Source organism: Callorhinchus milii, unplaced genomic scaffold (assembly GCF_018977255.1).
Source record: "Callorhinchus milii isolate IMCB2004 unplaced genomic scaffold, IMCB_Cmil_1.0 Scaffold17, whole genome shotgun sequence".
Classification (NCBI taxonomy): Eukaryota; Metazoa; Chordata; class Chondrichthyes; order Chimaeriformes; family Callorhinchidae; genus Callorhinchus; species Callorhinchus milii.
In genome coordinates this window covers 1,540,046-1,554,842 of record NW_024704758.1, presented here as the reverse complement: position 1 = coordinate 1,554,842, position 14,797 = coordinate 1,540,046, and the positions used below count along the sequence as shown (strand labels likewise).

The 14,797-nt window shown below is 42.3% G+C and overlaps 1 protein-coding gene across 7 annotated transcripts in view; it reads left to right on the top strand.

The window, feature by feature from the left end:
• LOC103186020 (activating molecule in BECN1-regulated autophagy protein 1) overlaps positions 1-14,797 on the top strand; it is a 163,843-nt gene that overhangs the window by 107,713 nt on the left and 41,333 nt on the right. For all 7 annotated transcript variants that reach the window (XM_007904817.2, XM_042341376.1, XM_042341377.1 and 4 more), the window contains 2 exons: positions 3,085-3,195; positions 13,594-13,782. In XM_007904817.2, the coding sequence (XP_007903008.1) occupies positions 3,085-3,195; positions 13,594-13,782 (300 nt within the window). The remainder of the gene's footprint in view (positions 1-3,084; positions 3,196-13,593; positions 13,783-14,797) is intronic.

Here is a 14,797-nt window from a genome sequence, read left to right as displayed (position 1 = left end):
TGTTTTGACCCCTGTTCTATTATCGTAGAATCTTACAGAGCAGAAGGAGGCCATTCGGCCCATCGTGCCTGTGCCGGCCGTTTGAAAGAGCTGCCGACTAGTCTCACACCCATGCCCTTACCCCCTAGGCCTGCAATTTTTTTTCCTTTATATAAAATTCCCTTTTTATTAAAAAACTGTTTTGAATCGTAAGCGCCTGAACCTCTTGCCCTCCCCTGCATTCATCCGGATACCAGTTCTCAAAGCATTGTCTAATAGTATGTCTAGTGGAAATCTCCTCATCTCGAGTTACAGGAAACTGATTGAAGCCACTTTGCTCAAAAATAAGGAAAAAAACCTTTACGAACGTAATCTTAAATGTTGACGTTTAATTAAGGCATATCTCAAAGTCCGAATGCTGTTCTGGATTTAATGTTCTATTCTTGCAAACAATGGTTGACCTATATACAGTATCTGTTTATATTTCACTACAGGCAGCGGAATGTGCAACATCTATTTCCAGTAGCTATGTCCACTCCATCATACTGATAAATGCCAAACTATATGTAGGTCCATCTATTATATGAATAGCTTTCCCCAATAGTTACAGGAGCTGAAATCTCTGTACAGTGCATCCATTATCCAGACAGTCCACTTCAGTGAAGCCCACAGAGCATCTTCTTTTGAGATCTTAAAAAATAGGTGATTGTATTTTTGAGTGAAGTTTAGTTTTACGGCTGGCAAATTGGCCCAAACTTGTTTTATTTCTAGATCTATGCCCAAGGGTGTTGTTATAATGTTTTACTGTGAACTGGACACAACTAAGGAAAATCTGAGTTGACTTTCACCCTCCCCTTTCTCCCACACATGGAGCCAGTTGATACCTCAAAAGAGATTGTTGTTTTCAAACTGGAAAGAAAATTCCCTCTTTGAAATATTTGTCTTCAAGCAATGCTTCTTCCAGAGCTAACAATGGAATTGAAAACAGAAAGGATTTTTCTTTTCACTGCCAAAGTCAATCAGGCTCCGAATGTTTCCTACTGCCCTTGCCTGAAAGTTTTCAAAGTGGCGGGCGAGCTCTTCAAAGAGGCGAGCTCTACCAAAAGACAATTAAGGGGAGGTTCTCAGCAAAATAAAATGGAAAAGGCCTGATATTGGATAATAATAATATCAATAATCCTTGTATTTGGTATAACACCTTATCACATCGTTGAGCTGTAACCAAAGTTATATTTATTAAATTGTATGCTTATGAAAAATATATTTATTAAATTGTATAATTAAAGCCTATTCTGTGAAGCATTAAAGTTGAGTTGTAGTTGAATTGTTGAGTTGTAATTGGGGCGAGTGCAAGGTCACTCAGTGTGTGCAGTGTTTGTCTGCACTGCAATGGGTGAATTCTAAATAACTGGCAACTCATGGCATTGCAAAGTAGTTCGGCTGTACCCTGAAAATGGACAGACACCATTGAAGGGTGCTTTTAGCTCTGCTTACGCACACTGTAGATGGGCAGTGAAAAGCCGTGACAGTCAAATGTCACTCCTGGTAAGATCCAAAAGGTTCTTTTGGAGAAGTGAATATTAAGGAAAAATCATCACTGCTTTCTGGAAGTGAATGCCTTTGAGCTTTGTGCAAAGAAAACTGATTAATCTGGTAAATCGTTACTGACGTCTGATTTAATTTTGTTGGTGTGGCACTTGCATTGTTTGAGGTTTTTGGCTCCGTGCCAGCCTTTTAATTTTTTGATGGGTCTGATGTAATTTTCGTACCCACGCAGCCTTTGCTGCTTATACGGTCCAATCAGGCTTGCAATTTCCCTGCTCTAAGCATTCATTCTTTTGATAAATGAGATCAATTTTGGAGACCTTCCCAAAATAGTTTCATATCTGATGGGCATCCAGTTGTACTGAGTGGAAGGTCTGTGTTTATCAGCTTAGCTCAGTTGCTGTTCTCTCGCCTCTGAGTCAGAAGGTTATGGGTTCAAGTTTATGTTGGGAACTTTAAGATCATGGTATAGGCTGATCCTGCAGTGCAGTGTTGGGCAGCGTTGTATTGTCAGAGCAGAGCGTTGGCTAACCTGGCCAACAATCCAGATAAAATCCGTCTTTCATCTTATGGCCTTTTACGGGACATTGCTGGGTGCAAATTGGCTGTCGTGTTCACCTACAAATACACAGCCATTACCCTTAACTGGTGAACAAAGAGGATGTTTGCCCTGGTAAATGGGTTGGAAAAAACACACTTCAACAAATTCCTTTGGTAATCTTATTGAAGTCTAAAACTGCAGGAAGTCTGTTCAGTGAACCGCACATGTAGCATTCCATTTAGTGACTGCCAAAAGGATTCAGATAATAAGTTCACTAGACTTGCTCGGTTGTGTCATCCACACTTGTGTGTTCCCAAACGCACAACGTTGTGGATTTGGGGGGGAAAAAAATTGTGAATAATTAGCAGAAATAATACATGTTGCATCCCGGATTTCCGATTTTTCCGCAGTTAAGTTTCCAAATGCGGTGGACGTGAATGTGGCTGTTTAAAATCTGTGGGTGTTGCATGATTCTAAACGATTCATCAAAATATTGTGACTCTGATATTTGGCTCTTATTCTCCATGATAGTGGACATTAATTGGTGGGGTCTGACTCCATAAATGTCCTTTTTTGTGAAAGCTGCTTCCGATCCCTCATAGGAACTTGATTCAGATCGGAACAATGAACAAGCGCCCCCCCCCCCACCAAGTGATGGGGTACAAGTGATGCAAACACAGTGCAGATGCAGCAGCATATAGGACGTAATCTTACAGTGAATGTCAGGGTGGGTACCTGACCCACGAGGCTAAATCTGACACTTGTGATCGCTGACCTTCTCGCCATTGTCCCAAGTGATCACCACTTTCGGGAGGAACTGGACATATGTGGCAGCAAATTGGATGATATTGTTTAATAACTTGATTCATTGAATTGAATGTTCAATTAATAGTATTCCTTGCCTGCTAAAAACAATAAACTAATCTAATTACAGGGCATCTCACCATGGCTTAAGGCTTCAGATAACGAACAGGGTAACGCATGGCTATTTGTTGAATTTCCATGATCTTTGATTGCAGGTGCTGTGATAGGTGATGGACAGTCTGCTGTGGCTAGTAATATCGCGAATATCACCTATCGCCTCCAGTGGTGGGACTTCACCAAGTTCGATCTTCCAGAGATCAGCAATGGTAAGTTATAATTACAGCTTTAGTTGTCAATGAGCTGAATTCCCTTATTATTAATAATAATACTTACACTTGATATAGCTCCTGATCATGTCTTCAAGAAGGCTCAAAGCACTTCACAGAATATACTGTGAAGTGAATTGACTGTATATTTTGGGCGAAATTAATAATAATGCCAGATGTTATTGTTATGATATGAAACTGAAGGCAAACCCAGATACGTGTATCGAAGAGATTAATCTTTGTTCTGGTTTTGAAAGCCGAGAGAGAACGGGTTGGCAGGAGAGAACTGCACGGGGCCCCGACCACCATGTAGACAGCGTGGACCTTTACCTTGAACAACTGCAGCATTTGGAAGCAGTTGTGGAGTTAGGGTCACACGTCATGTGTGGATTCGAGAAGCAATCGCTTTCCAGCCCACTGTATTCCTGTCACTGCAGATCAAAGCCATCACCTCGCGGTCCCAGACGTAGTGATCAAATGTTACTGATTTGTGTGGTCTTTGCCAAGAGCGAGTCAAAATGGTATTAATTATGTTTCGTCTCTCCACTACCTTCATCCTTCTGCTCCCGAAGCCTGCTAATTATGGCTTGATAAACAACTTCCCTGTTGTTGATTCAGCCTGCCATTTCAGCATTGATTTATTCTGAGGTTTGTTTCTTTGCCGAGATAAATTCTCAGCTAGTTTTATGTCTTGTAAGCGCGAGGCTAATTCCGCATCAGATAATTGTTTTATGTAATAGCCCTGCATTGTGATTTGTGAACCCGCTCGCGATGTGCACCAAAATAATTTGTATTAATGGTTGAAAGCATTTCCAATCACTTGAGGCTGGATCAGTTCTAACTTCTCAATGTACATTCACACGATGCAACTGCTCTCCCGAGTGTCAAAAACAAATGGCTTTGTTCCAGTGAAAGTCGTTTACCTCACTCGAATATGCTCGGCACGTAGCAACAACACAGCTCTGTGAGGTAATGGACAAGGTGTTACAAGCGATTGAGAAAGTAATCTGACAGAAATTCTTACAAATGTGTCCAGGCAGCAGGATATGAGAGGCAATTTTAAGACAGACACAGAGAAGTATTTCTTGGCATAGAGGGTCATCAGAAGCTGGAAATGGTTCCTGGAAAGGGTGGTAGAAGCCAGGGCACTGGACTTATTTAAGATGCTGTAATGGAAAGACGATAGGGTGAATATTGTGGAAGGTGGGATGAAATGGGTCAATGGAGCCAGCAGAGTTGATGTTGGTTTTATAAGCCAATAATAATTTGGTCACTCAATCCACGACGGCTTGTGAAACACTGCCCACAAAATATACAGTCAATCCATTTTACAGTATATTCTGTGACTCGCTTTGACACATCGCGAAGATGTAATAAGGAGTTATGTACAAGCCACGGATTATTATTATATTATTATTTCCTCCGGTCCAAAACATGCCCTGCTTTCTGACAGAGTTAATGAGTGTGGAAAAACTAACATGCTGTGATGGTTTTAATTCGTAACTGAGGAGAATACAGGATCTGACCCTTGGGGTTTAAACCATTTCATTTTCTGTTCATCTCCCGATGCTGCACCCTTTTCACCCACAGCTTGCCTGAGATCCTCAACTTGTTTGGTCGGATCTAAGCATCTTATGTCCTGACCACCAAGCGTCCCAGGCTCCAACGCACAATGGCATTTGCTTATCAGCATGTCAGCGTTCAATTTCCAGAACCCCGCTCTTCCTGATTCAGTGCTGATAATTCTCATCTTGAGGTGTAAATTCACGCTTGCTTCATGTTCCATCGGCACTGATTGAATCTCTGATGCAATCTATATGTGCGAGATTTCCCAATGGGTGTCAGATGGCCATCCAACCAGGGAGCTTGTGAGAGGCGAGTAGCAAACTCGATCCTGCCCTTCACGCGGGTGTGGTTCCCAGCAGCAGTAAACTAGTCTGACTCCCAGGCCTGAGATGCCACCGTTGGGCTTCACCATTGGCGGCTGCGCTTTCAACCGCTACGCTCCAAAACTTTGGAACTCTCTCACCCAATCCTTCCCTCTCGTCCCCTCCTTCCCCTCTTTTGACTGAAAACGTTCTTCTTCAACCATGCTTACGGTCACCTCCTCCCTCCCCGGCTCGGTGTCAGGCTCTGCCATTGTTATGCGTTCAAGGTGCTAACCTGCATGAAGGGCATAAATGCAAGTAGTGGTTGTTGCCTCAGCCTGTAAGTGTATGTTGTCATGCTTTAACATCACATAAAATTGTGGAAATTTTTCATTTGGAAGCTGGTTTTCCCCAGTTAAAAAGAACCTGTTTGTCAATTAAGCCTTATTTTTCTGCAATTCTCTCTGTAATCTTTTAGATTTTAATACTGTGTGTTGGTGCTAATACAGGCCTGCTAATACAGGCCGATCAGAAAGATCATTCATAATGCAGCAGTTCTGTACAAGTGGGAAAAACTTTTGAGAAATGCTTACATTTATTAGCGAGCTCTGTTGAGTGGCTTTTCTTCCGCACTTCCCCCAGGCATTTAAAGTGTAATTACATTCACTCAAAACGCGGAGCTGAATTATATTTGTTGGCAGGCAGCCAAATCATCAGCCTTAGAAAAAAAATCTAGTCTTCTACTCTCAAAGCTAAATGTACTGCGTCTAATTTTCTAAATGCGTCAAAATAGTTTCAATAAGCATTTGTTTGTAATTGAGCTTTCTAAAATTACTATTATAGCATCTTAAAAATGAATCTTCATAATTCAGTCTTCCAGTAAGAAAGGGTTATTTGTAACCATATTTCACACAAAATTCACTGGCCTTCTCAGCCCACGCTGGGATTGATGTCATATTATAATCTGTACACTTGATATTGTGTCTCATGTGGTCCTGCTGTTCCTCAGTGCTATGATTTTCCACCACCACATTAGCTACGCTGTTGTCCATTGAAATGAATGGACACCCTATTATGTAGATATAGATCCCCACAGTGACATCTGAGCTAAGGGAAGGTTTTGCTCCATCAGTGGATTTCATTCAGAGTTGTATAAGAACAGTGGCTAAATAGCAGTAAACTAGTCTGATTCCAAGTCCTGAGTTACCATCCTTTGCTCCACCATCGGCAGCTACGCATTCAGCCACTACACCCCGAAGCTTTGGAATTCTCTTCCTCAATCCCTCCGCCTTGCCCCCACTGCGGATTGACTGTATATTTTGTGGGCGAAACACGGCAGCCAATTGCGCAGGGCCTGTACCACAAACAGTTGAGGATTGAGTGACCAAATTATTATTATTATTATGCATAGGAGAAGGAAGGCACCTTATTTCTGGTGCGGTGAATGAACTGAATAGATTGAAGGGATGAGACATTCTGAGCGATTTCTCACCTTGCTAACTTTAATAAGTGGTCGTTTAACAAGTGAATGAAGATCAGACAGGCTGTATGAATATAGAACAAGAGGCTGAAGAAATTCTAATTTTCTGAGATTACACGTGCAACTTGTTCCACGCCAGGTTAAGGTGTCTGAGTCGGATGCTAATTCCTCAGTGACCTTGATCATCATGCACCCTCTCTGCAATCATCATTCCTCGTTTGGCACATTTCTGACAGATCTGCGCAATTAGGCAGTCTGTACCTATGACAACCGGGTTCCACTTCTGCTCTAACCTCTTATTACAAGAGCGGCTGATGTTTCTAAAATGTACATCCCCGTAAATGTCAGGCCAATGAAAGTGATCGATGCTGAGCAATCAATGTTGAGAGTAAACTTGCTTATGATTTTGCTGCTATTTACTTGTGTATCACTGCACAACAATAGCACTTGGGCAGATTAACAAGGATAGAAAGATATTCCCAAGAGCAAAGGGCCTTCTTCGTTCAAATTGATCTTGTGAACTTGTGACCTATGTTTCTTTAACCAGGACATTGTGAAAGAAGATCTTGTTTTTTTTATTTTAATGTGCAAAAGTTTGCAAGTATTTTCTCCCCTTAGGTCAGTGCCTCTGGTTCCTGTTGCTTAGTCTCTTTGTGCTGGAGTTCAGTCATGCTGGGTGGAGTGCACTACCAATGGAGAGTTATGAAGAGGGAACAGGCACAGTAACTCTAGCTGATTTTTACCTCCACCATGCAGCCCCAGCTGAGATCACCAAATCAGCACAAACCAGGATTCGAATCAGTGAGCTCCTGATCTGTAAGATGCAGCTCTGTCCACTATGCCATTGGATGGTTCTGTCACTTTGCAGAGTGCCTCATACATTCATCCACTCCACTCGATTTGAATTGCTGTGAGCTTCTTTGAGACATGTTGACGTAGACACTACAAAAAATGCAAGGTCTTTATTCTCCAGTGGCTTAAAAACAAGCTAAAGTGCCCTGCTTTATATCTTGGAGTCAAGAACCTATCTCCTTGTATCTTAAAGCTAAGATGTCTTCACATGCTTTTGGTGACATTTCCTACATGTGTGGACCTTTGTGTATCGCAATCCCAACAGTGTATGGAATATGCTCTCCATTCAAAGAATGAAAAATTCCCTGCCAAATAGCTAACTTTACTTTATTATATAATTAACTATGTGTTAATTAGGTGGTTGCTACAAGTTGAAATGAGCAGTTTGCTACGAATAATTATTTCATAACGCCTCCTTCTCTCAGCTCCTTCCTCTCGTTCCACATTAAGCTGACTGGAATGTTCATTAAGTCAAAAATGAAAAGTCATTTTATGATTTAGAATTTTTCTGGGATTTGTGGGGTTCCCCAGAGACCTGGGGTTTGCAGGGACCGGTAGCGTTCCTTCACATAAGAAATTAACATTCACTAACTTTCTTTTTTACAAAATTATATGATTAAGGCACTTCAGAATATTTGATTGCTGCAAGTCGTCTTATTGAAAGGGCTGTGTAATTTAAAGTTTACATAGCCTCCCCACCCACCCAACCCCCATGTCAGTCAATTTAGTAGGTCATCAGTTCTGCACAAAATAACCTTCAGCAAACTGACTTCTGCCAAACATGGCCTCTAAGTCTGGCTTTAGAATTTCATAGAGTTTGTAAAGTGAACTTATTTAAAGACAGCAGAGTAAATTGTACAAAATGTTGGTTAGCCCACAGTTGGAGTAGAATTCCATTGGGCATCAGAGCCGTGGAGAGGGTTTACCAAAAGTTGACACCAACACCAGGAATGAAGGTATAGTTATGTGGGAAGGCTCAATACATTTGGACAGTTTTCTTTTGAACAGAGAAGCTTTCGTGGGATCTAAAGGAGAGCCTCAAAATTCCAAAAGGCTTTGAGAGTATAAATAGTCTGAGATTATTCCCGTTGTTTGGTGATTTAGGTTACACCGAGGCGTAAAGCAAGGATTGTCAGTGAAAGAGTTCAGGGATAGGTTAGAAGATATTTTAGAAGGAATGCAAGAAACCACTTTTTTGTGTTCCTTATATTAATTTATATTGATGCAAACAACCACTTTCCCTGGACAAAAACTCATCAGGCTGCGATCCGAGGCATTGGTACTTCCTTACTTTTGTAAGGAAGCGAATGCAGGTTTCATCACTACTCAGCGGATTACACTTTAGAAAACAAATATTACACAAACAAAACCTAACTAAATAATAATAATTTCGTCACTCAATTCACAACTGTTTGTGGGACACAGCTGTGCGCAATTGGCTGCGGCGTTTCACCCATAAAATACAGTCAATTCATTTTACAGCATATTCTGTGAAGCGCTTTGAAGATGTGATGAAGATGTCTTGAAGACATGATAAGGTGCTATATCAAATGCAAGAATTATTATTTTTCACACACTGGGTTATTAGACCATGGAATGCTTTCCCATTACTTACTATTGAAGCTAAAGCCAAAATATTTGAAGGGGATTTGATAACTTCTCTCTAGTTTAATTTCCTGTAGATCAAAATGACCTTTGAACTGTTTGTTGTGACGATTGAGCGGGCTGTTATCCAAACTGAGTTGTTGTGTCGACACCTCATTAATTAAGCCTGAGGTAACGAGCATAGCCAGGACTGAATCTGTGCGAATTCCTCGAGTCTCTGTGCCAACCATCTGCAGCCTGTGCAAAGGTCGGGCTGTCACTGTGTACTGGAGGGAAGAAAGGGCCAATGTGATTCACAACACATCACCAGTCAGGCTAGAAACTGGAGAAACTGCTCGTTAGAAACTGGAGAAGGAAGAATTCAACTTGTTGCGCGAGTGTGTCTCAAACTGGGACTGACTCTTCTTGAGACTTGAAGTGTCACCGCTCTTCGATTCACTATAATTTTCTGCAACTGTGTGCAAAACACGTTTGGAGATCCAGTTAGCCCTTTGCGATAACGTTCCATCTTTTTATATTTCTGGGTACAGAGGTAAACTCTAGTCAACAGGAAGGATCCTCGCCCACAAAGTACACTCCTCCCGTAGTAACAAGCTGACTGACCGTTTCGCCCACAACATATACAGTCAATTCACTTTACAGTACACTTGTGGGCGAAACTTTACTGTGAAGCGCTTTAAGATGTCACAAAGACGTGATAAGGCGCTATATGAAATGCAAGGATTATTATTAAATAGTTAGGGTCTAATTTGCGGTAAATTCCGAAAGTTATAAGAAACCTTGTTGGAATTCTGGCGGCAAGACTCCTCCTGAAATAGAAGACTCCAGAGTGAGGTTTCCACATGTCGACACAGTGCGTTTCTGGTGAGCAGATTGAGTCGCCTTTTGCACAACTCGGATTCTTTGATCAGGAAACTCATTAAGAAATTCAACAAATTAGATCCCAAAAATTCAACAAATTAGATCCCAGAAATTCAACAAATTAGATCCCAAAAAATAATTTCACAGGAATCTCAACTCTTCCTATATTCACTGAGTTCCTGTAGAGTTTTTTTTTCTCTCAACAAAGCAAAGAATACAGAACTCTCTTTTCCCTTCCCGTGCCCACACACCCTCCCTTGAGTGAACTCTTTCAGGGCTTCCCCTTATCGTGCTATTTATTCCAAAAAGGTTCAATCTACAACAAATGTCTTCAGGCTCCCAGAGATCCAGGTCTTGGCTAAAGCCAAAGCAACGGCGACCTTTTTGTTCCGAGCTGATTGCTTTTATCCAGGATTTCCATTGAGAAAATTGGTCCAATAGTGTTGAAATAAGTACCTTGCTCCTGTGATTTGCAGCATCCTGTGACCGCCAGCAGTAGGAAAGCTTGTGGCCGCAACGGGACAGGAACACATGAATGTATTGGGTAATCTTGCTCATCAATAATAAAATAACAGCTATTAAAAATTGATTGAAATACTACTTTGTACTGTACAACTAGCCTGAGGAGGAATCTGTCATAATCTTTGATGTGGCAATTAACGCTGAGAATAAATTAGCTGCTGTGCCCAAACCAAGGGGGAGAAAACCTTCGACTTAAAACTGTGTTACTCCTCCGTTGGTGAGCAGTGTCAGGTATATTGAGGCAGCATCTGAATTGTTTTTGTATGAAGAGTTAGTCTGCAATGAACAGCGGCCAGATTTCCTGGGGCTACACCATGCCACAACTTTATCGAAGTCTGATCTCCCGCCGCCTCCACAGCAAGTGCCCGCCATTTCCATTGCCATCTCTTGGCCTCAGAGCATCGGGATTTCATTTTGTTCGTCCTGAGTGCTGTGCAGCGAAGCCCCAAACCTCTGTCTTGACATGAGACAAGATTGATGCAACTCTGTGTTGGGTGGGTGTTGATGCTCGCGGCGTGCCTGAGGCTTTGTTAGCCTTCTCTGAGACCCCAGGAGAACCTAGCATGTCGATTAGTGTGAGAAAACATGTATAAAATGTGGAAAGAACTGATCTCGCTGCTGCCCTCAGGCCAAAGGAAGTGTGCTGGGAGCCGACGCGGGGAACATTTAAGGCCTCAATCCCTACGTTTAACAGCTTTGAATACGAAAAATGGGAAAATAAACTCCCAATTCTGACCAATTGAGTTCCTGCCTCCAGTGTCTTTGTGCATCAGTTCCGCACAGACACTACTTTGCTTCTGTTTCACATGAAATCATAGAATTATACAGCACAGAAGGAGGCCATTCGGCCCATCGTGTCTGTACCGGCTCTTTGAAAAGAGATATCCAATTCAACCCCCCTCCCCCGCTCTCTCCCCATAGCCCTGCAAACTTCTACTACCCAAATAATTAGCTACTTCTCTCTGAGAAGTTGTTATTAAATCAGCTTCCACCACCTTTTCAGGCAATGCATTCCAGATCCTAATAACTCGCTGTGTGAAAAAGATGAGTTCTCTATCTTGGCCTGGCATGAATCATCAGCGGAAGGTGCTTCCCCTCATGGCAAAGATGACTGATGTGACAATTAAACTGAGCTGTTGCTGTACATATTCACCATTGGGTGTATATAAAGCCAGAGCCTGCGAGCAGGTTGCTTCCCTAACCTTTGGTGAGCAGTGTCAGGTGTATTGAGGCAGCATCTGAATTGTTTTTGTATGAAGAGTTAGTCTGTAATGAACAGCGGCCAGGTTTCCTGGGGCTACACCATGCCACAACTTTATCGAAGTCTGATCTCCCGCTGCCACCACAGCAAGTGCCCGCCATTTCCATTGCCATCTCTTGGCCTCAGAGCATCGGGATTTCATTTTGTTCGTCCTGGTTTGTGGTGTGGGCTGAGAGGATGACCAAAAATAAGGGTTTTCGCAAATTATGATTGACTCGTAAAAGGCCCCAGTTCATGGGTGTGTTTTCTGGTCGCTTGCGTTAGAACTACACTGTTGTACAATAAAGTGTTGAAAGCCAGGCTATAAATATCTTCTAGGAATGTGCTTTAAAGCTCCGAAAATTGGCAGCAGCTTTAAAGCTGTTATCAAAATGAAGGCATTTGGCAGCTTCAGTGTGTTTCTAAGCAACAGTAGTCTCCCAGTCTCTTCTGTACCATGCCATCAATAACACAAGGGAGGCACTTCATCCTCAGCACCATTGAATGTCTTTGCATCTCTCTAAACAGTCACTTTTGCTCTTGTAATCCTCTGCTTTGAACACAGTTGTAATCAGGGAAGCTGCTTGCTATAGTTATTGGCACAATACTTCTTGGGTTTCAGTGCAATCCAGTCATTTGGTGATTGCTTTGACAGTAAAGTTTACAGGACCAAAAAAAAGTTATGCTGTTTAATTTTGACTTAATTGAATTTTACAGCACTTAAGCTCTGGATTTGCCATTTCCTATCACTGTGTTTTGAGTATGAACGACTTGTTTCTGTCTTGGGCTCTATAATGGGAGGTGTAGGCGAGGAAAGCCAAGAGCGTTTCTTTAATTGAGCAATATCCTTCGCCTGATGGTGCCATTAACATAGCACTGAGATTCCGTTGAGTTTAGAAGGTTGAGGGGTGATCTAATTGAGGTTTTTAAATTAATGAAGGGATTTGATAGGATAGCTACAGAGAAACTATTTCCTCTGGTGGGGGAATCCAGAACAAGGGGGCATCATCTTAAAATTAGAGTCAGGCCATTTAGGAGTAAAATCAGGAGGCAGTTTTTCACCCAAAGGGTAGTGGAAATCTTGAACTCTCAACCCCAAAAGGCTGTGGATGCTGGATCCATTCACATTTTTCAAGACTGAGGAGGACAGATATTTGTTAGGTCAAAGTATCAAAGGAAATGGGGCAACGGCAGGTAATTGAAGTTCAGGTACAGATCATCCATCATCTTAGAGAATGGCGGGACAGGCGCGAGAGGCTGAATGGCATACACCTGTTCCTACGCTCCACTGGCGATGCTCTGTTTGATGAATCCAGATGCATCCAAATCCCCTCTCAAAAAACCCAACATTACAATCCAATTTCAGCCTCTCCCCCGCGGCGGACTTTAAACATATTAGGCGCTACGTGATAATGGGAATTCACATACAATCGTGCGATTCCATAAGCGTGCACGTTGAATCCAGAAAAACTAGATCAGGCAATGTTACAGTGCAGAATCAGGCCCATCAGCCCATCATACCTGCGCTGGTCTTTTCTCCACTAAATAACACTTGATGCTTTGGCACTTTTATTTGCAAGGGAAAGAAAATTCATAAAGAAATCGTGAAATGTGAAAACAGATGTCATGCTTCTCAACAACAACAACAACAACAAGATTCCATTTATAGAGCGCCTTTCACGTCAGGAGGACGTCCCAAGGCGCTGCACAGTTGGGTCATGACCCGAGCAGGGGGGAAATGGTCAGGGTGAGGGGAGGGAAGGGAGGGAGAGAGGAGGGGGGAAATGGTCAGGGTGAGGGGAGGGAAGGGAGGGAGCGAGGAGGAGGAAGAGAGTCGAGAGGGCTTTATGTCGTCCTCCTGACATGAAAGGTGCAATATAAATGGTCTTTATCGTGTGTGCTTATGTTTTGGATTCTTCGACTTCTAACGTGTGCCTTTGTAATCCTCCTCTCCTCCTGCTTATCTCTAGCCTCAGTCAACGTCCTAGTCCAGAATTGCAAGATCTACAACGATGCGAGCTGCGATATCTCAGCAGATGGGCAGCTCCTGGCGGCGTTCATTCCCAGCAGTCAGCGTGGATTTCCAGATGAAGGCATCCTAGCAGTGTATTCTCTGGCTCCACATAACCTGGGGGAGATGCTCTACACCAAGCGATTTGGTATGTTTGTCGCAGCGAATACAAAATGTTTTAAAATCTTTCTCACTTTTCAAATTTGGTACAGTTTCACACCCACACAATATATACACACACACACATTTATATATATTCACACTCACCTAAGCACATATAATATATATATATATATACACTCACCCGCGCGCACACTCTTACTTGGCAAGCGAATTGAAGGGAAACTTTTTGTAACCTTAGCAGTAATTTCTGAATGCTGCTAGTCAGAAATGTACCTCTGTAGCTACTACACTTTGTCTTTCAATAACAAGACCTTCAACATCCATATGGACAGTCAGGCAGGACCTCAGATTAACGTTTGCTGCGAAAGGCAGCACTTCTGACAATACAGCACTCCACTATGGGCTGCCCATTCCCAATAAGTGTTCTGTTTTTGCCTTGCCCTGCTGCCAGGGCGAAGCTTGCCTTAACAAGAAAGAATTTAAGCTTTAAAAAAAATAATAATGATAAATTGGTCACCAAATGCACGACTGTAGGACTGTCACGTTTCGCCACAAAATATACAGTCAATTCACTTTACAGTATATCCTGTGAAGCGCTTTGAGACGTCTCAAAGACGTGATAAGGCACTATATCAAATGCAAGGATTATTATTAAACTGACTTTGTGTCCCTTTGTCTGATGAATAGAGGCTGCTGAGAGGCCTCACTAGCTCTTTCCATCAGTAAATGCCTGACTTCCCCCAGAGACTGTGCAGCACAGTCCGCCATTTTTGTCCCAAAAAGTACAAGTCAGTCAGAAATCATGGTCTCCTAATGATGTTCACACTGCATCAGTACATGTAATTTGAAGAAGCATTTGCTGGCTAGCAGGCAGCCCATGGCAACCAGTGGCCAAGGACTACTGACAATGATTCCATTGCCCATCATGTATCAATCATGTATTATTCGCCTTGTGTAAATACGTCTGCACCCAGGGAATGACTTGTGTTCCTAATTACGCAATTAACAAGGGACTAAAATATTTCTTTTAGTTGATTGTT